This window comes from Haliotis rufescens, unplaced genomic scaffold, assembly GCF_023055435.1.
Source record: "Haliotis rufescens isolate VD_foot unplaced genomic scaffold, xgHalRufe1.0.p SCAF_9, whole genome shotgun sequence".
In the NCBI taxonomy this organism is placed as follows: domain Eukaryota; kingdom Metazoa; phylum Mollusca; class Gastropoda; order Lepetellida; family Haliotidae; genus Haliotis; species Haliotis rufescens.
In genome coordinates this window covers 21590780-21613903 of record NW_025964383.1, presented here as the reverse complement: position 1 = coordinate 21613903, position 23124 = coordinate 21590780, and the positions used below count along the sequence as shown (strand labels likewise).

At 42.1% G+C, this 23124-nt stretch overlaps 1 protein-coding gene across 1 annotated transcript; it reads right to left on the bottom strand.

Moving 5' to 3' along the window:
- Window positions 1-1278: 1278 nt before the first annotated feature.
- LOC124144714 (protein O-mannosyl-transferase TMTC4-like) lies at window positions 1279-21174 on the bottom strand. The gene is made up of 17 exons (XM_048391540.1): window positions 21047-21174; window positions 20364-20707; window positions 18728-18947; window positions 18142-18229; window positions 16062-16174; window positions 14604-14720; window positions 13449-13613; window positions 12658-12860; window positions 12228-12414; window positions 10805-10861; window positions 9263-9334; window positions 6864-6940; window positions 5278-5385; window positions 4670-4811; window positions 4156-4270; window positions 2915-3097; window positions 1279-2188 (listed from the first exon to the last, which is right to left on the bottom strand). The coding sequence occupies exons 2-17, from the start codon at window positions 20690-20692 to the stop codon at window positions 2103-2105; spliced, it is 2262 nt and encodes a 753-aa protein (XP_048247497.1). The 5' UTR covers window positions 20693-20707; window positions 21047-21174; the 3' UTR covers window positions 1279-2102.
- Between the last annotated feature and the right edge of the window lie 1950 nt (window positions 21175-23124).

Genomic DNA, 23124 nt, shown 5'->3' with positions numbered 1-23124 from the left:
TACAAGGACGCGCCACAAGTTAAGACCCAAATGTGCGTCGTGGGGTCCTCTATCGCGAAATTAAGTTCTAAGTCGTCAATGGCACTGGTACGTTGTCCTTCGTAATAAAAGGAATATGACGTGAAGAACCTTTTGTGGCCGTAGTGTAATACTATATACCTCCAATTGGTAATGTTCTCTGAACTAAACTGATCTCATCTTAGCCTGGACATCCTCCATGGTCTAGTGGTAGAGCGTCCGCCAGGAGAGCGGAAGGCCCGGGGTTCAATCCGTGTCATACCAAAAGACGCTAAAAGATGGTACTTGTTGTTACCCTGTCTAGCATTCGGTATTAAGGGACTAAAACAAGGACAGTATACTGTGTCTGAGTGGGGTATTCATGTTAAACTGCGGCATGGTACGTATCTCAGTGTGCTTGCACTATTAAATCGGCATTAGTCTGGACTAGTACAAGCAGCCACACACATGCATGCATGTCACTATATAAGTGTAATAATCTTGGACGCGACGTTAAATCCCATTTCACATCACCTCATCTTAATCTGAAAATCCTGCCATGGATAGAAGCATCCCTTTCCAACATGATTTCCGACCCTTGAAGATCCGGGGTAGAATAGTTCTTCAGCAACCCATGCTTGCCATAAAAGGCGACTATGTTTGTCGTAAGAGGCGACTATCGGGATCGGGTGGTCAGGCTCGCTGACTTGGCTGATGCATGTCATCGATCCCAATTGCAAGGCTCTCTGACTTTGTTGATACATGTCATCGTTTCCCAATTGCGTGGGTCGATGCTCATGATGTCAATCACTGGATTGTCTGGTCCAGACTCGATTATTTACAGACCGCCGTCATATAGCTGGAATATTGCTGAGTGCGGCGTTAAACAACAAACAAACAATCAACATGATTTCCACATGTGAATTTCGTTCGATTGCATTGATGTCAATGCCTTTGGACTTTGTCCGTACGGTGTCTTTATTAAAATCTAAACACATTTGGTAGTAATAAAGTAGTTTCTTGTTGGGTAATAAGACCAATAGGTCATGACTATAGAGACCATATTGGGAGTGCAGCGGAAAACTCAAGTAAACGATAGATATAAACATATGGAAACAGACCCCCACAGATAGTTGAACTGGATACACGGCTGCGGGAGCCGGAAATGCTTACCCGTCTCAAGAACACCTGGGCCCACTTGCACAAAGCGATCTTAGCGCTAAGATGATCGTAACTCCCATACTTTAACATAGGCTTACGATAGTCTTAGCGCTAAGATCGCTTTGTGCAAGAGGGACCTGGTGTCATCAAAGAGTTTCACTGATCCATTCACATAATTTTCATCACCATTTTACACCCAATGGAATCTGTTTCGGCAGATAATCTAGACTGACGTTGACGTTTGTATTTAGATGAAATAATGCATGGCCTCAGCAGACCATGCCTTGTTTACTGTTATTTACCTGTATTTATGTTTAGGTCGAGACTTTAAAACTGCGTCCCCCTGTGTTGCAAAACGAATATATTTCTCAATGTCTTTGTTTACTTATAAGCAGCAAAATATCTGCATTTGTACACAGCAGACGTAATTCAAAATAAACATACCGTTTTTATTAGTTTCAACAAAATCAGTAATGGTACTCTCGTGTCACTGGATTTTGTGGTTCATCGATCACTTGATTGCCAGGTTTTTTACAGGCTGATGTCGCATTGTATGAGTACTGCTGTGCTGCGTCTGGCAATAAATACTTATTTTTATATGCAAATGGTGGGTTCTACCGGTCGGGCAGGACATGCTTACCGTTTTCGCGCACACCTGGTGTCATCACTGAGCTTCAGTGGTCCATTCATATAATTTCAATCGCTATTTGCCATTTACGCCAAGCGGAATCTGTTTCGACAGAAAATCTCGACAGGTTATTCTCTTGCTTTGACAATCCTAGAATCAGGATATATGCAACAGAAATATAACAGCGTTTATCTGCATTGACTGGTTCTTGTAAACATGTCATTCTCTGTTGCTTAGAACAACTTCTCTTTTTGCACATTTGGTCCTGGAAGCACAGCCTTGTAAATAGTCTATACCATATCCTTGCATCCTTGTACTACCGCCTCCTTGGTGCTAGTAGTTTGGCTTTCATGTATACTGCGTTGGCTTGATCAGTCTTGCCCCACTGCTGATAAAGCACACCTAGGAATAACAAGACACCTCGAAATGAAGGTAAATGACACTGGATGGTATAAAACAATTCAAGAGATGAAGATAAGATACATATCACTATGTTTAGGAAGAGTCAGTTGCAATTCTCCAACGAAGGAGGGGCGGTCGGGTAGCCTAGTGGTTAAAGCGTTCGCTCGTCACGCCGAAGACCCGGGTTCGATTCCCGACATGGGTACAATGTGTGAAGCCCATTTCTGGTGTCCCCCGCCGTGATATTGCTGGAATATTGCTAAAAGCGGCGTAAAACCATACTCAGTCAGTCAGTCCAACGAAGGAAATATTAGGTTAAACGTGCTCTATCCAATATCAGAAAGAACATGGAAGGCATTCGAATTCCAAACTCCTACTTATTAAGTCAACTCAAATTCCAAAAACTTGCCTCCACTGACGTCGTTGTCCTGGATATTTGCAGAAGTTATTTGTGTTGCACTTGATGTTTTGGGGTTGTTTTCAATTTGACTTTGGTTATTAGATTTAAGTACAAGAATAAAACACATTGCCAAGATATTGATGCGAGTGACCTGTTGACGTATGGAAATATATTCCATAATACATTTGAATGTATATTTGTATATAACATTTGTATATGATAACATTTGTATATGATGTATCAAGTATTAATAGCCCTTACGTGGCACACAGAAAAACATGTTCACTTTTGATAGAAAATAACTTCGGAAGAAGTTTTTACCGTACCTAAGTTATTGTAGAGCATGGCGTTTTGCTGGTCTATTTTGATGGCATCTAGCAAGAGTATTTCACTTTGAGAGTATTGATGCATCTGTATGTAGATGTTGGCTAGAATCAGCATCAGTGTCGAGTCATTCTTCACCACCTCGAGAGCCTGTTGGCCAGCTGTGATAGCTTCGTTCTGCCTCCCTGAGATTACACAAACGCACAACTTTAATACGAAGATGGTTTTAATCCATCACAAACGTTCAAATCGTGTTTCAAAAAGTGTTCCAAAACGTTATAGACGAATGTGTGGCGATTGTCTTAAGACCATCATATATAATGGGATTATATAGAAGCGTCGGTTAATTTAAGTGCTAAGTTTACATTTCTGTCATATAATGTTCAGCATTGAGCCCTGTGGAATCTGTTTCGGCAGATAAACGAGACAGCTTGTTCTGTGGCGTTGACGTTTCATGTGTGCTTTGATTGTGCTGGATTGTGTCTGATTGTATCTGATTGTGCTGGATTGTGTCTGATTGTGCTGGATTGTGTCTGATTGTACTGGATTGTGTCTGTGCTGGATTGTGCTGGATTGCGTCTGATTGTGTCTGATTTTATCTGATTGTGCTGGATTGTGTCTGATTGTGCTGGATTGTGTCTGATTGTGCTGGATTGTGTCTGAATGTGTCTGATTGTGCTGGATTGTGTCTGATTGTGCTGGATTGTATCTGATTGTGCTGGATTGTGTCTGATTGTGTCTGATTGTACTGGATTGTGTCTGTGCTGGATTTTGCTGGATTGTGTCTGATTTTATCTGATTGTGCTGGATTGTGTCTGATTGTGCTGGATTGTGTCTGAATGTGTCTGCTTGTGCTGGATTGTGTCTGATTGTGCTGGATTGTATCTGATTGTGCTGGATTGTGTCTGATTGTGTCTGATATCACGGATATGAGGTTAAAGATAAGAATTTTCCAAAGCATGCACTAAAACTGACGTCAATAGCACAGTGTCAGGGTTGATCATAATCAATGACACTGTAGTTGTCCTGTTCACTCTAAGGAGCCGACGGCAGTGTTTACATCATTACATCATTACAACTATTGACGCCAAACTCTCTTATTCATGCCCTTAATGGCGCATGTTCCAGGGTCATTTGACATGTCTCTCGTCCGTGTATCGTGTATCGAACAAATGTCTTATACAATATTCACGTTTTTACTATCTAATGAAGGACAAAACTTCTGTATCTCGACATGACTTACCAAGTTGATATAAAAGAAGTACTGTGTTCCTCCAGGCGTTGGCGAACGTTGGTGTATACCCTACAACTGTCCTCCACGCACCGAGGGCCTCCTCGTGTCGGCCTGTGTCCCGGTACTACACAAAGAATGATGTGCAACAGTAGAAAACATTTGAACGTCAACAAAACTGCTGTTGGAATTTTTACTTGACTGTTAATTTTTTTTTTTTTTTTTTTTTAATTTATTTATTTTAGGCTGGTCGGGTAAGCTAGTGGTTAACGCCTTCGCTCGTCACGCCCAAGACATGGGTACAATGTGTGAAGCCCATTTCTGATATCCCCCGCCGTCATATTGCTGGAATAGTGCTAAAAGCGGCGTAAAACTATCCTCAGTCACACACTATTTTTTTTTAAATAACCGTCTTTAGAACCCACCATTTGGACATTATGTAAAACATGCAACAAAAACAACATCCTGCATACATATATTTGGACTGCACAATTCCAGCAAGTAACATAAAGTGTACAGTAATTACCAAGTTTCCAAGGTTAAGGTGTGCGTTAGAATGCTCATTTTCGAGTCGAACGGCTTCGAGGTAGCTGGCTTCAGCCGACTCATTCTTCTTCAGTGCCGCCTGCACAATACCAAGGTTGGTCCAAGCTGGCGAGAAGTCTGACCTGACAACAGGGACATGCATAATAGTTATATGATTCTTGTCATTTTATTGTTTGTTTTATTTTATTGTCAATATTCCAGTTATATGACGTCGGTCTGTAAGTAATCTAGTGATTGACAACATGAGCATCGATGCACACAATCGGGATCGATGACATGCATCAACCAAGTCAGCGAGCCTGACCACCCGATCCCGTTAGTCGCCTCTTACGACAAGCATAGTCGCCTTGCTTCACCAAAGTGATATCCATAATACGACGACTAAACGGGGGAGGTATTGTTAGTGAGCATTTCAAATCACTATCTCTTTATTCATTGCTTTTGCCATTGCCATTGCTTTTCAAAATTCATTGTCTTCAGGACAGGTACAGCGAAAGTTATTTCGTGTGTACAAACTGAGACAACACGATTTTGTGAATATTTTTAGCGGCATTGAACTCACTCTTGAGGCATGAAACAGTCCAGTACCTGACATTGACAGCTTCCTCCAGCAGCTTCTCTGCATCCGACAGATCCCCTCTCTCCTTAAGGATGATTGCCAGGTTGTTCATCGCAAATGCATAGCCAGGGTGCAGTCTGGGCGGAAAAGTGAGTGAGTGAGTTAGGTTTCACGCCGCTTTATATCACGGCGTATCAGTTAATGTGGGAGGAAAGCCCGAAGTGATGCAGGTCTCAGACGTTTACTATTTCGGTGAAACCCACGAGCACGGGTATGGTGCTGACAAACCTAGAAACATAATCGGGGCGAACCAGGATTCGAACCCACGATCATAGGTTTCTGGCGTGCCCAAAGCGTGCACAGCGAATCGCGGCGCCTCAGACGACTGGGCCACCCATGCGCCACTGGGCGGAATACATTATCGATGTTTGTGATACAAGCATACCCGTCTGTCTCGATGCTAAGTGAGCGTCGGCCACTTTGAGATACCCGGGCAGTTGACTTGAAAGTGAAAAACTCGTCACCTTGAACACTCTACCCTGATGTACTGTTGACACTTTATTGTTCTAGGAGGATCCTTCCATACCAGTATCTTACCCCGCTTAACTCGATGTCGAGCATGTCGATATATCGGATATGACGATGCATTTTACTGACTACAAAGCATCAGAAGAGACAGTAATTTGACCTCAACTGTACACAAACTGTCCGGTTTTTTTAATTTGTGGCGATGATCTCAAAGACTTCTTGATAACATTAAAAGTAACGAAAACAATTTCCATAATGACAAAGTAGACACAAATTATGGACAACAACTTCTTTACTGAGGCCGCCTCCGTGGTCTAGTGGTAGAGCGTCCGCCCGGAGAGCGGAAGGTCCGGGGTTCTAAAAAGACGTTAAAAGATGGTACTTGTTGTTACCCTGTCTGGCGCTCGGCATTAAGGGGCTAAAACAAGGACTGGTCTGCTCGGAGTCAGTATACTGTGTCTGAGTGGGGTATTCATGTTAAACTGCAGGATGGTATCTCAGTGTGCTAACACTATAAATCGGCATCAGTCCGGACTAGTTAGTACAAGCAGCCACACACACACACACACACACGTGCATGCACGTCGCTATATAAGTGCAATAATCTTGGACGCGACGTTAAACCCCATTTCAACTCACCACCTTTACTTCTGTAAAGGCGACGTTTTGGTATAGATCATTATACCGTTGTCAAGCAAGACGTCGCCTTTACAGTATTAATAATGTTGTTATCCATAAATTGTGGCCACTTTGTCACCCGTCAACTTCTAAGTAATGACTTTCAAACAATTAAATTTCCATAATCATAAGAAATCTTTACTAAAAGCAAAGTTCACTGTACGACTCCTCGACTCACATACAGTAAACTACGGTTACAACGAACTCAAAGGGACCACTAATTTTGGTTCGTTATAACCGTAGTTCGTTATAAGCATATAAACAGCATATATACAACAAATGGCCGGGACTAAAAAATAAGTTCGTTATATCGGTCAGTTCGTTATAAGCGTGTTCGTTATAACCGTAGTTTACTGTATATCGCATATCATTATTCTTGTAAATTCGTAACGGTTAAATATATACATACTTGAGAGCATGTCTGTATTTCTCAATAGCATAGTCTGGGTTGTCTTGTTCCTCAAGCTTGGCTATGTTGAAATGAATCTGAAAATATAATAACATATGCATTTATTTATTAAAAGTAGCACAAGTAAGAAAATGAGCAGTCGTATTACCAGGTGCTCGCGGAAAGGTGAGCGTATCCCGAACAACCGGTGGCGCCAGTCACAAACACATGCAAAGGCAAATCATGTGACAGACGTGCGTATGAAACTTCGAACACTATTCACGACATGATCCGTACAACCTTCTCATCTAATAAAATTCTGTATTTATTTTATCGTACAGTGATGACTTGGAATTAAACCACTGCTACGAGCTACCTTTATATCACTTGACCCATCATGTAGCTTGTTTGGACACAAGGTCTCCTTTACTGATATCAGGTGAGGTGAGGTGAAATTAGGTTTAACGACGTGTGTGTGTGTGAAATAGTCCGAAGTAATGCCGATTTATAGTGCTAGCTCACTGAGATACCATGCCGCAGTTTAACATGAATACCCCACTCAGACACAGTATAATGACTCCGAGCAGACCAGTTCTTGTTTTAGTCCCTTAATACCGAATCAAACAGGGTTACAACAAGTGCCATTGTAAAAGGTCTTTTGGATTACGCGGCCAGGGATCGAACCCTGGACCTTTCGCTATCCGAGCGGACGCTCTACTACTAGACCACGGAGGCGGTCTACTGAAATCAGAAGAATCCATGCTAATGGGAGTCTTTCAGTGCTATTTACGGACTGTTTTCAATAATCACAAATGCTCTACTACAACGACAGCTCAACTCACTCCAGCTTGATAACGGTGTAGTGAGTGAGTGAGTTGGGTTTAACGCCGCTTTTTACAGTATTCCAGTCATATCGCGGCGTGTCAGCTTAATGTGGGAGGAAAGCCCGAAGTGATGTAGGTCTCAGACGTTTACGACTTCGGTGAAACCCACGAGCACGGGTATGGTGCTGACAAACCTAGAAACATAATCGGGGCGAACCGGGATTCGAACCCACAATCATAGGTTTCTGGCGTGCCCAAGGGACCCAACTCTGCACAGCGAATCGCGGCGCCTTAGACGACTGGGCCACCCGTGCCCCCGATAACGGTGTAGGAATCTACTTCGAAACGTCGCTGAATGCAATAGACCAGGAGTATCATCCATCAAGTAAATCGTTCCTTGACATTCGGACTCGGATGTACAGGTTGATTCGGATGGTAAAATCCCATACACCCGGAATGTTGAGTGTAAGCAGGTAGATTCAGCAAGATGAGGGTTGGTCTGATCTTGTCGTCAGTGGCTGTAATCAAGTCTTTTTCCATGCAGCGATTTAAGATGCGACTAATGTAAGTCTAAGGTAATTAAAGCGACCAAACCGTTTCGGTATCCAATAGAAATATCTGCAAAAAGCAGAGTCAATTGTGCGATTCCGAGTATATCATGGTCATGTGTTTTATATGAATCACTATCAAATAGTAATGATACTATGTGTTCGTGAAAGGTGAGCGTATCCTGCCCCACCGGTCGCACCCGTCACAAACACATGCGAAGTCAAGTCAATTTTTTACCTGAAAAAACATGGGAACATATGGCAAAGTCAAAATAGGGAATTGCATCGGACATCATTTTTGACACCGATGCGTCAAATTTGGAAATGTCCTCCACATGTCTACCATAGAACATTTTGAAAGATTAACTGAGTCCTTGAATGTTGGAGCCTTGATCAAACAACTTCTGAGCAAGAGTTATATGACGCTCTATGAAATCTTGGTAGAAAGAGCATGCTCGATTATAGCTCAAATGTTGTGAAATGTAAACACCAAAAGCTGGAGCTGCTGGAATATTGCTCGACATGAAGGGAAAGTTTATGTCATCCGTCTTGTGGAGAGTGTTTTGCCACTCTGAATGTAAATAATGGGAGATCGCTTTGTGGGACGAGCCCTGGACTGTGGTAACAGGAGAACAGACAAACACTCATTATGCTGAATCGACCTGATTATACGGAACCGATCTCTGGCACACTTATCAACAACATTTTGAAGTGTCGGACAGATCACAGGAGAGAGTGAGTATAGTTTTACGCCGCTTTTAGCAATATTCCAGCAATATCACGGCGGGGGACACCAGAAATGGGCTTCACACATTGTACCCATGTAGGGAATCGAACCCGGGTCTTCGGCGTGACGAGCGAACGCTTTAACCACTAGGCTACCCGACCGCCCCTGACAGATCACAGGAAAACGCAGTAATAATAATGATGATGATGATGATGATGATAATAATAATAATAATGGATTTGTATAGCGCCTTGTTTCCAACTAGATGCTGCTCAACAAGTGCCAAGACAAACGATACAAATATTGTATGAATATACTTACTTTAGCATTGAGTGGACAAACACTGGCCCCCGATATGTACAGTTCCATTGGTACCCTCCAGTCGCTGCTTCTCTGCAACAAACAAGGAGGTCTTTGACTGGCGTCGAGAATATGGAGGAACACGATGACGTGAAAAACGATAGAAAGCAGCTTCTTTATTGTGTGTAACGACGTTTCAGGGTACAGGCTTCCAGTAGTCATACAGGCCGTAACAAACAATAAAGAGGTCGTTATCCATAAATGTGTCACGTCTTCAAGCACATGAACGCCAATTCAAACTTTCAAATAGTCGAACAACTTCCTACTGAAGAATATTTCCATTGGCGGGATGATTCCAACAGCATTGCATCAGCACAAATGTATAACCAAAATCTTTGGCCGTTTTTGGATTAAAAAACAACCAACGAGTGGGAGTTGCTAATTGTACAATAAAACATAGGATACGACCTCGGCAATGTCGGACAAATCTATTTTATGAACAGTGGGGTAACATTTCGCCTTTCCCGCATATTCTCACGCATATTCTTTTAATTCCCACGTCGATTATCTGTACGCTTTCTCCCAATACCGATTGCCATATCTCGCTCAGTTTTGGATGTGATTGTTTGTTCATTGCCTTTATCTGCCTTGCCTAGCTACATCTATGGCGAACAACCCACTAGACACTTCCCTCTGAAAAATGATGTCGTCCAATTTACGTCATCATCAAGTTGCGATTTCCAGAAATGACGTCATGACAGAACAATGTTTTATCGTGAAATAAAGCACACTTCGTTCTTCATTGTTCTTTGTGATTTATCGCGTAGCTATCTTATTTGAGTATTCAGTGCTCAACAGAAATCTCGCATTCTCGCGATCTCGACCTTTGGAAACCAGGTAAATATACCCAAAACACGAGAATGCGAGATCGCGAGAACGCGAGAATGTCCCTTACAGTATTCGATAGGAATTCCATTTTAGCACTGCACAATGACAAACGTATCACACAATTTCAAGATGGCCACAGATGTGAACCTAACGTGAACTAAATTGTACTTGCTCATGTCTTCAAAAAAAAGTGTATATCTTATTTCTGGCCAAATCTCGCGTTCTCGCGATCTCGCATTCTCGTGTTTTGGGCATATTTACCTCGTTTCCAAAGGTCGAGATCGCGAGAATGCGAGATCGCGAGAATGTCCCTTACAGTATTCCATAAATTCCTCCAGTGTTGAGCAGATCCCGTTGGACTGAGTAGAGTGGGGATTACATAATGTTCATTATGGCCAAATATTTGCTGTATCCAAAATTGCTATCTCCGGTACATGTATACGTACATCATTCATAACTGTGTACAGTAAACTACGTTTATACCGAACACGCTTATAACGAACTGACTGATATAACGAACTTACTTTTTTGTCCCGGACATTTGTTGTATATATGCTGTATATATGCTTATAACGAACTACGGTTATAACGAACTAAAATAAATGGTCCCTTTGAGTTCGTTATAGCCGTAGTTTACTGTTTACAGCGGCTATTGGCAAATGAAGATTGGAATACCTGAATTGATCGTAGAACAAACGCTACTATGACAACTGTGAATCCAGCAGAAACCATCTGTAAAATGGAAATACCACATATTCATAAGCATGAAGGTGATATCGGGTGAAATGGGGTTTAACGTCGCGTTCAAGATTATTACACTTATATGTATATGTGTGTGTGTGGCTGCTTGTACTAGTCCGGACTAATGCCGGTTTTAGGATACTAGCCCTCAGAGATACCATGCATATCCCACACAATATACGGACCAGCCCTTGCTTCATCACCTTTATTGCCGAGCGCAAGGCATCGTTTAACATCTTGTGGGATGACGCGGCCGGGGATCGAACCACCTACCTTCCGCTCCAGGCGGAAGCTCTATCCACTAGGCCACGGAGGTGGTCCATGAGCATCAAGCAATAATAGTGAGTGAGTGAGTTGGTTTAACGCCGCTTTTATCAGTATTCCAGTTATATCACGGCGTGTCAGCTTAATGTGGGAGGAAAGCCCGAAGTGATGCAGGTCTCAGATATTTACCACTTTGGTGAAACCCATGAGCACGGGTATGGTGCTGACAAACCTAGAAACATAATCGGGGTGAACCGGGATTCGAACCCACAATCATAGGTGTTTGGCGTGTCCAGGGGACGCAACTCTGCACAGCGAATCGCAGCGCCTTAGACGACTGCCCCCTCAAGCAATACTAACACAGAACAAATGCAAATTCCTTCTTCAACTGGATGTAACTTTCTACCCAGTTTTCAACACACAAACCTCCATGTGTGAGACTGACATAATCTACCCGCAGATGATATCTATTTTGTTACGCACCACCCAGATATGTGCGTGGGTCATGTACCAGGAAGTAAACACGGACTAATGAGGATGTGGTTATTACAATTCAGGACCTGGTTCATTATGTTCCATCCTGACCTGACTGCGTGGAGCGTTCCTCAAAGTGTAAATTACTGGTTTACCGGGCCGGTCAGGCCTCACGATATAACACCGTTTTGGTTGCAATCGCGCACGATACGCACTAAAATTTAACCTTGAGTTGTTTCAGCTCAGCGCCAATATTAACTTCCCCAACCCGCAAAACGTCCCATTCCACACATGCCATTTCGCTCACTTCACTTGCTTCAAGTTTACATGCTCTAAAGACCCGTGTAGATCCGGGTTATAATAGGCCTCCAGCAACCCATGCTTGCCGTAAAAGGCGACTATGCTTGTCGTAAGAGGCGACTAACGGGATCGGGTGGTGAGACTCGCTGACTTGGTTGATGCATGTCATGGTATCCCAATTTGGTGGATCAATCCTCATAATGTCAATCCTTGATTGTCTGGTCCAGATGATTTTCCGATCGCCGTCATATAGCTGGGATATTATTGGCGTTAAACAACAAACAAACAAAACATCTTCTATATGCTATGACATTGTTACCTTTTTTGCAGTGGAATGTAGATGGAATTGAAGACAAATCTGCCTTGCCCCGAGCACCACCAACATACAGAAGCCAGCACAGGACAGGTACAGGATCCTCTCTGCGATCACGAAGCCCACACGGAAAAACAGGTTGCTGGCGGGCAGGAATGGAATACCCAACACTGCCAGAGAAGTTATCAGGATCCTGCAAGGTTGACCAAAGTTAGATAGTGTTACCTAGGTAACCTTTTGTTTAGATGCCAATACTTGTTTCAGGCTTACGCATGTTTTGGTATTTGCTGCCTTGGCAACATAAAACCCATAATAAAGAGTGTAGTTTATATATACACGTTAAATCAAACTCTGGACTTTTAATTGATAATAAGAAAAAGGACTATTTACATTACCCTAGATTTCTATGCGATGGCAATGTAACTTATATCTGTACCTGTGATTCCTGGTAAGGTCTCCACGACAGGAGTGGAAGCCTAAACCACCAAGCCCAGTCCAGAGAGCTATGGCTGCCAGTATTCTGGGATCAGCCAATGAGGTGATGACAGGTATACAGCCCATCGACCAATCAAAACACAGCCACCATGGATTCAACAGCAGCCAAGTGTTCATTGCATAGAGGTAGTTGTAGTTCAACATCTGAAAGAAGTTGCGTGGGGATATTATAGCAGCGGTATTCAGAAGCTGTATTTCCATTCCAAGAGATCTATTGGGATATTTCAGTGAGGAAGGATAGGTCTTCAGCTACCCATGCTTGCCGTAAAAGGCGACTATGCTTGTCGTAAGAGGCGACTAACGGGATCGGGTGGTCAGACTCGCTGCCTTGGTTGATGCATGTCATTGTATCCCAATTGCGTTGATCGATGCTCATGATGTCAATCACTGAATTGTCTGGTCCAGACTCGATTATTGGAATATTGGTGAGTGCGGCGTTGAACAACAAACAAACAAACAAATCAAAGAGGAAGCTTTGTTCTGTGGGTGTATGTATTATCTTTAGACGAGATCTATGCCATGGCAGTGTCTCACAACTTAACCTTAATAAACCACTAACCCCCCTAAATAAACTACTGTTTGCAAACAAAACTCGCCCTATAAAATCTACTGTTAACAAACGAAACTCACCCTATAAAAACTACTGTTAACAAACGAAACTCACCCTATAAAAACTACTGGTAACAAACGAAACTCACCCTATAAAAACTACTGTTAACAAACGAAACTCACCCTATAAAAACTACTGTTAACAAACGAATGTGGATTTTCATGTTGACGAAATGAAGGGGGTGTGGACCCCATTATCCAAAGGCGTGTGATGAGGAGAGACGCACCAGTTACAAACAAGATGAGATGGCGGGTGATGAGGCCTTTTGCCCAGTGAGGTATCTCTTGCTGCAACAAACAACAACAAGGAGTGATGGCAATATGCATGCCTCTGTCTTTGATGGAGTTACCACTGACACTGACACCTCATCTTAGAGGGATTAAGTTACAGGACCTGATGCTCACTACCAGACGAGGTCAAGATGTTATAATTGGTAACACAATTATAAATGAGACATGTTCTATGTGTAAATATGAGATAGCTACGCGATAACTCACAAAGAACAATCCAGAACGAAGCGTGGTTTATATCACGAGAAAACATTTTTTCTATCATGACGTCGTTATTTGAGATTCGAACATGCGCTCGTAACTTGATGACGTCATATGTTTGACGATGATATTTTTGAGAGGGGGGTGTCTAGTGAGGTGTCCCCCATAGATGTACCAGGGCAAGGCAGATAAACGCGATGGCCGATCGATCGCATCCAAAAGCGGGAGAGATATGACAATCGGTATTGGGAGAAAAGGTACAGGTAATCGACATGAGGATTGCCAGAATATGCGGGGAATACCACCTGTGCATAAAATGGACTTGTCCGACATTGCCGAGATCGGATTCTATTGAAGGAGTCATCATTATTAGAATACGGGTAAACATTTTTAAAGCTTGAACTTCCTTGAAGAGGCCGTACAAAATGTTGATATCTTATATATAAGTAAATAAGAAACTCCCAGTCGTCGTTTATTTATTAATTAGGGCTGTGATTAACATTTTGAGAACTTAGATGTAGAACTTAAAACATAGATGATACTTCATATTCGGAATTAACATAAATTATGTATCGTCGACACAACATCGGCCAACACGTCTCCTCCATTCTATTTCTTGTAAGACTTGCAGGAGATACAGCAGTGTCTATTATTATCGATATTAAACGTGGAAAAATAACACGTAATCAAACCTTGGAATTACCTAACATACTTATGCGGACATTCTCTGTTTCCTGTTGAAGAGGGCATCTATCAACTCTTTTGAACATATATGAAGTGTCTTACCTTATCGATTAATCTACAATGACCATTTTCTGTACTGTTCTTTAGTTTCTTGAACCCACGCCACCGTAGAGGATGAAGCCTACACACAATGACGATGTCAAAGACGCTGCAAATACCCTACAAAATAATGAAGATAATTTATTGGTGTGACATTTCCATAAGTTTTAAATAAACGGAGCTCGATTTCTTTAAGATCGAAATCAAAACTTAGAAAAAACCCATCCAAATCAATAATGTATCTGACACGTCCAATTCAAATTTGTTTTATTTTTACAAAATCTTGTATCAGATCTATCAAATGTATGATGAGTTTACTTTAGGAAAAAGGTTAGCAAATATATTTTGATTTTAAATGCAGAGTAGATTTACGGTTCTAAGTGTATCGTGAGCATGTGTTTATGAATCATTTAGCTATTGCAGTGTCTGTACTTAGCCATCATGATTCAAACACTACTGACTTACGATGTCCCGTTCCAGACTCGATTATTTACACAACGTCGTCTCATACCTGGAATATCGCTGAGTGTGGCGTTAAACACCAAACAAACAAAACACTATGACAGTGATGCCCTGCTCCTTACAGAAGGTGGACACCACACACAGACACATACTGGCCAGTAGAGACACCAGGGAGAAGGACTCGGGACGGTAACTGACCAGGGATGAAACACTGAATACACTTACTATGACAGTGATGCCCTGCTCCTTACAGAAGGTGGACACCACACACAGACACATACTGGCCAGTACAGACACCAGGGAGAAGGACTCGGGGCGGTAACTGACCAGGGATGAAACACTGAATACACTTACTATGACAGTGATGCCCTGCTCCTTACAGAAGGTGGACACCACACACAGACACATACTGGCCAGTAGAGACACCAGGGAGAAGGACTCGGGACGGTAACTGACCAGGGATGAAACACTGAATACACTTACTATGACAGTGATGCCCTGTTCCTTACAGAAGGTGGACACCACACACAGACACATACTGGCCAGTAGAGACACCAGGGAGAAGGACTCGGGACGGTAACTGACCAGGGATGAAACACTGAATACACTTACTATGACAGTGATGCCCTGCTCCTTACAGAAGGTGGACACGACACACAGACACATACTGGCCAGTAGAGACACCAGGGAGAAGGACTCGGGACGGTAACTGACCAGGGATGAAACACTGAATACACCTACTATGACAGTGATGCCCTGTTCCTTACAGAAGGTGGACACGACACACAGACACATACTGGCCAGTAGAGACACCAGGGAGAAGGACTCGGGACGGTAACTGACCAGGGATGAAACACTGACTACACTTACTATGACAGTGATGCCCTGTTCCTTACAGAAGGTGGACACGACACACAGACACATACTGGCCAGTAGAGACACTAGGGAGAAGGACTCGGGACGGTAACTGACCAGGGATGAAACTCTGAATCTACTTACTATGACAGTGATGCCCTGCTCCTTACAGAAGGTGGACACGACACACAGACACATACTGGCGAGCAGAGACACCAGGGAGAATGACTCGGGCCGGTAACTGACCAGGCACTGGGCTGCAATCATCATATATATATATGGTGATTATTGTAAAATACAATAAAATTATTTAATTAAAACTTAAAAGCAAAATAAACTTCCGTAGCAGCTAATGTCATACTAATAGCAACTATTCCCTAGAACACGTCAACTAAACAGTTTAACAAATTATAACAAATTAATAGTGAAATTATGTAAGAAATATATCCTAGTTTATTTCAATTTAAACGGCAATGCCATGGCATCTGTTTTAGTGTCCATTAATTTAACAGTCAAGGGGAGATAACCCAGACTGTCAATTGTTGATTATGCTGTAAGCGGTATTTGTTTTTTATTGTTGCAAGGGACACGTCAGAGGCACCAAACGTAACGTGTAAACTACATGTTTTTCAGGAATTTGGTGAATGTTCTCAGTCTGTTTGTGTACCCACCCTCCTACCTGGAGGTTTTATGTTTCGACTAAACATTTGTCATTATTAAATGACCTTTGCCCCAAAGAAGAATCGTTTGTTTTCCTTTTCCAGCCCATATGGCACTGGCGCTGGATTTTTGTTGGTTGTCATTTAAGACAATTACATTGTCCGTGTACTACTAGCCTAACAACCAAGGATCGGATGATGGAGTTTAAAACTGATTCAATTGTTGACATTATGTAAAAGAACTTTCACGCGTGTAAAACGCCACATCAATTTATTTCTCATTTGTGTGTGATAGTGTTTCTAAAAGAACGAATTCTAAATGCCCAGGACATAGTTTGTAGAATTCATACCACCTCATACCTATTCCGAATTCAAGACCGCCACCGTGGTCTTGTGGTAGAGCGTCCGGTCGGAGTGCGGAAGGTCCGGGGCTCAATCCCCGGCCGCGTCATACCAAAAGACGTTAAAAAATGGTACTTGTTGTTATCCTGTCTGGCGCTCGGCATTAAAGGGCTAAAAACAAGGACCGCTCGGCTCGGAGTCAGTATACTGTGTCTGATTGGGGTATCCATGTTAAACTGCGGCATAATAGCTCAGTGTGCTAGCAGTCCGTACTAGTACAAGCAGCCACACACATACACGCACACACACACACACTAACACACACACACACACACACACACTAACACACACACTAACACACACACTAACACTAACAAACACACACACACACTAACACACTAACACACACAGACACACACACACACTAACACACTAACACACTAACACACTAACAGACACAGACACAGACACACACACACACACACACACACATACGTGCATGCACGTCGCTATATAAGCGCAATAATCTTGGACGCGACGTTAAACCCAATTTCACCTCACCTCACCGAATTCAAACAATCACGATTGCCATTAATAATTATTGTTATTATTCATTATCGGGAAAATAAATTTCTGTCTGGAACAACGTCTAAATCCTTTACCTCCCATCGTGCTTCTTAGTAAATAGAATCAACTGGAACATCTTATCCTGTTCAATTTTGTCTTTAGTATACAAATGGCCCTTGCAGATTGAAGGCTAATGTGCAACAGCCCAGATCCAAAGTCATGTCTGTTAAAAGGTCAAGGTAAATGTAGATATCAGACATCACGATAAGTATGTGTCACCCTAAATATTAAAACTGTAAGTATGGCTGGTTTGTAGATGTTCTCTGTTCACATAGATTCTGTGGGTGTCTATATAACCGCACCTACCCGCTTATAGTTATCTGTTTAACTAATGGAGCGGACGGGTAGCCTAGTAGGTAAAGCGTTAGCTCGTCACGCCGAAGACCCGGGTTCGATTCCCGACATGGGTACAATGTGTGAAGCCCATTTCTAGTGTCCCCCGCCGTGATATTCCTGAAATATTGCCAAAAGCGGCGTAAAACCAAAACCCACTCTCTCACTGTTAAACTAATATTACAAGGCACCCATGTCGTATACAACACACTGAAGTTGGTGTCAAGGTTCACCGTGAAATCACATTCCGACACAAGACTTACGTGAGAGGCAGGCCCTGGCATACAACAAGAACGAAAGGAGGAAGGTCAAGGCACACAGCAGATCAGCTCGACCCGCGAGACCTGCTACCTGTAACACAACATCACAACACACATACACCGTATGCATGGAACACACCCGTGGTATAAAGCATACAGAGATAAACTGATGTTATGTTACTCATGTACACGCAATCTCGTTATGGAAATATTTAACTTAAAAACGCAAATACATAACTTACATTTCGAAATTCTATAACACTGAATGAAGGGTCCTATAAAGCATAACCATGCAATCATTGTGAGGTTCATATAATGTTTTGAACTAATAAACAAACATGCTTTATACAACTTACTCATAAAGAATCACAAATGTTAAAAGTCTGAATATGAGTCAAAACCCAGTATTCCATCGAAATGTTGACAGGATGGTTTTTTCAAATAGGTTGTGACGCTCCATCAAATAAGTATCAAGAATTCAGTCACACCTCTTAAATAAACTGGTATATATAATATTATAGTGAAGACATCGATGTAATTATGCTTGTGAAATCTAAAAATAAAAGAAACAAAAACAGTTTGAACTCACACTCTCAGTGTGAATGGGATGCACAGCAAACAACACAGCACACAGGAGAGCAGCTCGGGGCGAGGCAAACACCGGCCTGGCAGATTCCTGGTCCACCTGGTAACCAGACATGAGGACAGAGAAGACTGCCATGAAGATGACCGACACCAAGCCGTGCAGGACGATGTTCACAACGTGGAAGCCCTGAGGATGAAGGCCACCTGCCCATGCATAGTTCCACCTGGAATGTAAGTATGGATGTTAACTTACCATGCCGCACCAAACCCTTGCACTTTGGGTCCGACAGATGGTCTAAGATCTGCAATACTTCGGGCGTCCCTCCCAGAGTAACTTACACTTGAGATGTGACTGAATTACTGCTCCAAGTGCGGTTAACAAATTCACTCAGACGCACAATGTATCACCACCACCATCCAAACAGAAAAAGGTCCCCCCCTTCACCACCCTTCACAAATTGATGTCAGAGGGACAAATATACTCTCATAACATCCATAGTGGAACATAGTGATGTCTGATCAAAGCAAAATCATGGGACGTATTGCTGTCTGATCAAAGCAATATCATGGGACGTATTGCTGTGTGATCAAAGCAAAATCAGGGGACGTAGTGCTGTGTGATCAAAGCAAAATCATGGGACGTATCGCTGTCTGATCAAAGCAAAATCATGGGACGTATTGCTGTGTGATCAAAGCAAAATCATGGGACGTATCGCTGTCTGATCAAAGCAAAACGTGGGACGTATTGCTGTGTGATGAAAACAAATACATGGAACGTAGTACTGTTTGATCAAAACAACATCATGGAACGTATTGCTGTGTGATCAAAAGAACGATAGGAACGCATTGCTGTGTGATCAAAGCAAAACATGGGACGTATTACAGTGTGATCAAAATAACATCATGGAACGTATTACTGTGTGATCAAAATAACATCATGGAACGTGTTGCTGGGTGATCAAAACAACGACATGGAACGTATTAATGTCTGATCAAAATAACATCATGGAATGTGTTGCTGGGCGATCAAAACAACGACATGGAACGTATTAATGTCTGATCAAAACAACGACGTGGAACGTATTGCTGTGTGATCAAAACAACATCATGGAACGTATTACAAAGATCAAAATGACAATATGAAACTTTATGACACCGCAGCTTAAATAGTGTCACTGAATAATCAAAGTCACAACATGAACAGTCTGTCCAATGATATAAAACAGCACAGGGACTGATGAACGTGAACCCATTATTACTCATTGCTAGGGCACATGGCTTAGATTCATTGAGTGAGTGAGTTGGGTTTAACGCCGCTTTTAACAGTATTCCAGTTATATCACGGCGTGTCAGCTTAATGTGAGAGGTAAGCCCGAAGTGATGCAGGTCTCAGACGTTTATCACTCGGTGAAACCCACGAGCACGGGTATGGTGCTGACAAACCTAGAAACATAATCGGGGCTAACCGGGATTCGAACCCACAATCATAGGTTTCTGGCGTGCCCAAGGGACGCAACTCTGCACAGCGGCGCCCTAGACGACTGGGCCACCTGTGCCCCAGATGAATTGAGTGTCGGGTCCTGGCACTCAAACTACTTACAATCGGAATCGAGAATATTAATAATGATCAACTTTCTCACCTGTACGTCATCACGGTTAGGGGCCTGAAAGATTTGTGGCTTTTGTTGTTCATCGTCTTTCCCCAAAAGTCATGAGCAAAGAGGGTGGCGAGTGGGTTTTCTGGACGCAAGTCTTTGTTGGAGGTAATTGCCGAAATATCATCGTAAACAAAATCTCCTTCGAGGCTGTTCGCGAAACACAGTACCGCCAGACAGAAGACGATGACAGATGCCACAGAGAAGCTGAGTTTGGGTACAGGCAGCACATCATCCCATTGTGACTGCTGGTAGCTGCTTACATGGCCGTTGGTCTTGGAGGATCCGAAGGTCGATCTACTGTCGGTCCCCATCACAAGTTTGTTATTCTACAGATAAAATCATATCATCTGTATGTAATTAAGCACACATAACCATCAAATGACACGTAAAGGCTAAATATTAAAAGTACAAATAACAAGGGCCTATATATTCATATAAATATATGTCTGTGAATTGTTCTATTGCTTTCATTCTGGGTTATGCGAGTGCGTAACCTTATCCAGCAGCTACGGGGATCTATAGACATATCGGGTTTCTCGAATTCAGCCAATCACTGTCACGTGAGAAATTGATTTTGTAAGTCTTTATACATGAACTTACACACGCGTATATGTTTCTATCTATATTAGGTAGATGAAATATACAGATGAACTTGTCCTGATTACCGTGTCAATACTGTCCGATTCTTGCACAGATCATATGCATACAGCCCGTTTTGCCGTTACTCCTCAGAAGTACATGTTTGATTCGGACAGCAGATTGCAACGCCAATTGACCATCCAACCAGTAGCCGCTGCATGAATTGTCTATGGATTTACGAGGTAACACATGCGTCAAATCGACTCGAAATTCGATTTGGTTGTGAAATCTGTACTCAACGCCATCGCTACATGTTGTGGCTCTGGTGACTATTTAGCGGCTAAATATTATCATTCTAACTAAATTGAATGATATGTATCAGCAAACATGTGTATCTACAATAGAAAACTCTTCCAAAGGAATTACTTAGAACATTGTTAAAAAACTAAATATTCATTTCGAATCGTTCCCAAGTATTCTGCAAGAGAATAACTGGAGAATTTTGCTTAAATTTAGAGCCTCAAATCATTATCTTCCAACTGAGACAGGTAGATGGAAATAAATCCCATTAATTGAAAGAAAGTGTAATTTATGTAAAGAGATGTCGGTGATGAATTTCATTATCTCTTTGTTTGTCCCTACTTTTAAACTGATAAGAAAAAGCTTATTCGTAAACATTTTTACATAAAACCAAACATATATAAAATGGATATTCTATTTATTGATCATAAAGTAGGAACATTAAGGATACTCTCTATTTTCTGTAAGATTATTATGTCTGCCTTAAGAAAGCAAGTATGTTTATTTCATGTTAGTAGCTTACAATCCTCACTGTTTAACTTGTTCCTCATCTTTTCTCTCCTTCTTTCTTTATTTAATGTGTGTTACAAACCAAATTTCAACATCACAGCTTATACTGTATATACCATGTACACTTTTAATATTGTATATATACTGTAACTCTTCTGCTGCAGTTTGCAGCCTGAGAGTAATAAAGTTCAGTTCTCTAAAATTTGAGTGAGTGAGTGAGTTTGGTTTAACGCCGATTTTTACAGTATTCCAGTTATATCGCGGCGTGTCAGCTTAATGTTGGAGGAAAGCTCGAAGTGATGCAGGTCTCAGACGTTTATCACTTCGGTGAAACCCACGAGCACGGGTATGGTGCTGACAAACCTAGAATCATAATTTGGGCGAACCGGGATTCGAACCCACAATCATAGGTTTCTGGCATGCCCAAGGGACGGAACTCTGCACAGCGAATCGCGGCGCCTTAGACGATTGGTATGTTGTGACTAAGAACTACTTAATAATTAATAACTGAGGTCAATATCAGTTTCTTTGGTCCATAAAACATAAATTGCCCGAATTGTGGTCCATAATTGTTTTTTTACATACATGTAATATAGAAAAAACAAAATATTTCAGTTTGAGTTTTTAAGAACTAATGCTGGCTCACAACAAGCTTTGCGTTACGCTCTCGCTGATTGGCTGAAGATATTTTTCTCCTATGAGGCCATTGGCTTCTTCACACAGGGCACTACCTCTTTTGATCTCTGTACGACAGGGTGGGTCTCAGGGCATTACCGTATATTTTAGAAAGGTATGTGGCCCTTTCTCAATCAATGAAAATACAGATATAATGTGTAAATGCAATGACAGAGTCATTCCTAAGATTGTAAAGGCATGGCATGCTTACTTACTACTTAGAGAGAGAGAGAGAGAGAGAGAGAGAGCGAGAAATGGGCTTCACACATAGTACCCATGTCGGGAATCGAACCCGGGTTTTCGGCGTGACGAGCGAACGCTTTAACCACCAGGCTACCAGACCGCCCCCTATGTTGATTTATGATCTACAAGCTTGTGATCTTCGTGTGGATACAGTGACAACTGCAGCAGAGCACAACAGCAAGCTGGAATCACGCTTCAGTGTCACAGTGACTCTATTGATTCCTTTGCCGGTGAACGTTCACGTTACACAGAACAGTCCTCTCAGTCCTTGCCGGCGACAGATGGAGTAAGTGTTAGGGCTATAATACATGCCGATAGTTTATGATTTGCACAAATAAATAGGGTATAAAAAATTATCTGGAACATTCTGGTAGGCGAGACAAATATCGATGTACATGTACACATAAATTTATAACACAAGAGAGGATAAAATAAG

What these genes read in the sequence shown, in the direction of transcription:
- LOC124144714 (XM_048391540.1), bottom strand. Translation starts at nt 20,692, where the DNA reads ATGGGGACCGACAGTAGATCGACCTTCGGATCCTCCAAGACCAACGGC. An exon ending in TGCCAGGGCCTGCCTCTCAC is followed by an intron (nt 16,175 to 18,141) that starts GTAAGTCTTGTG and finishes TGATGATTGCAG; the next exon opens with CCCAGTGCCTGGTCAGTTAC. An exon ending in CATGCTCTACAATAACTTAG is followed by an intron (nt 2,189 to 2,914) that starts GTACGGTAAAAA and finishes TGTTATTCCTAG; the next exon opens with GTGTGCTTTATCAGCAGTGG.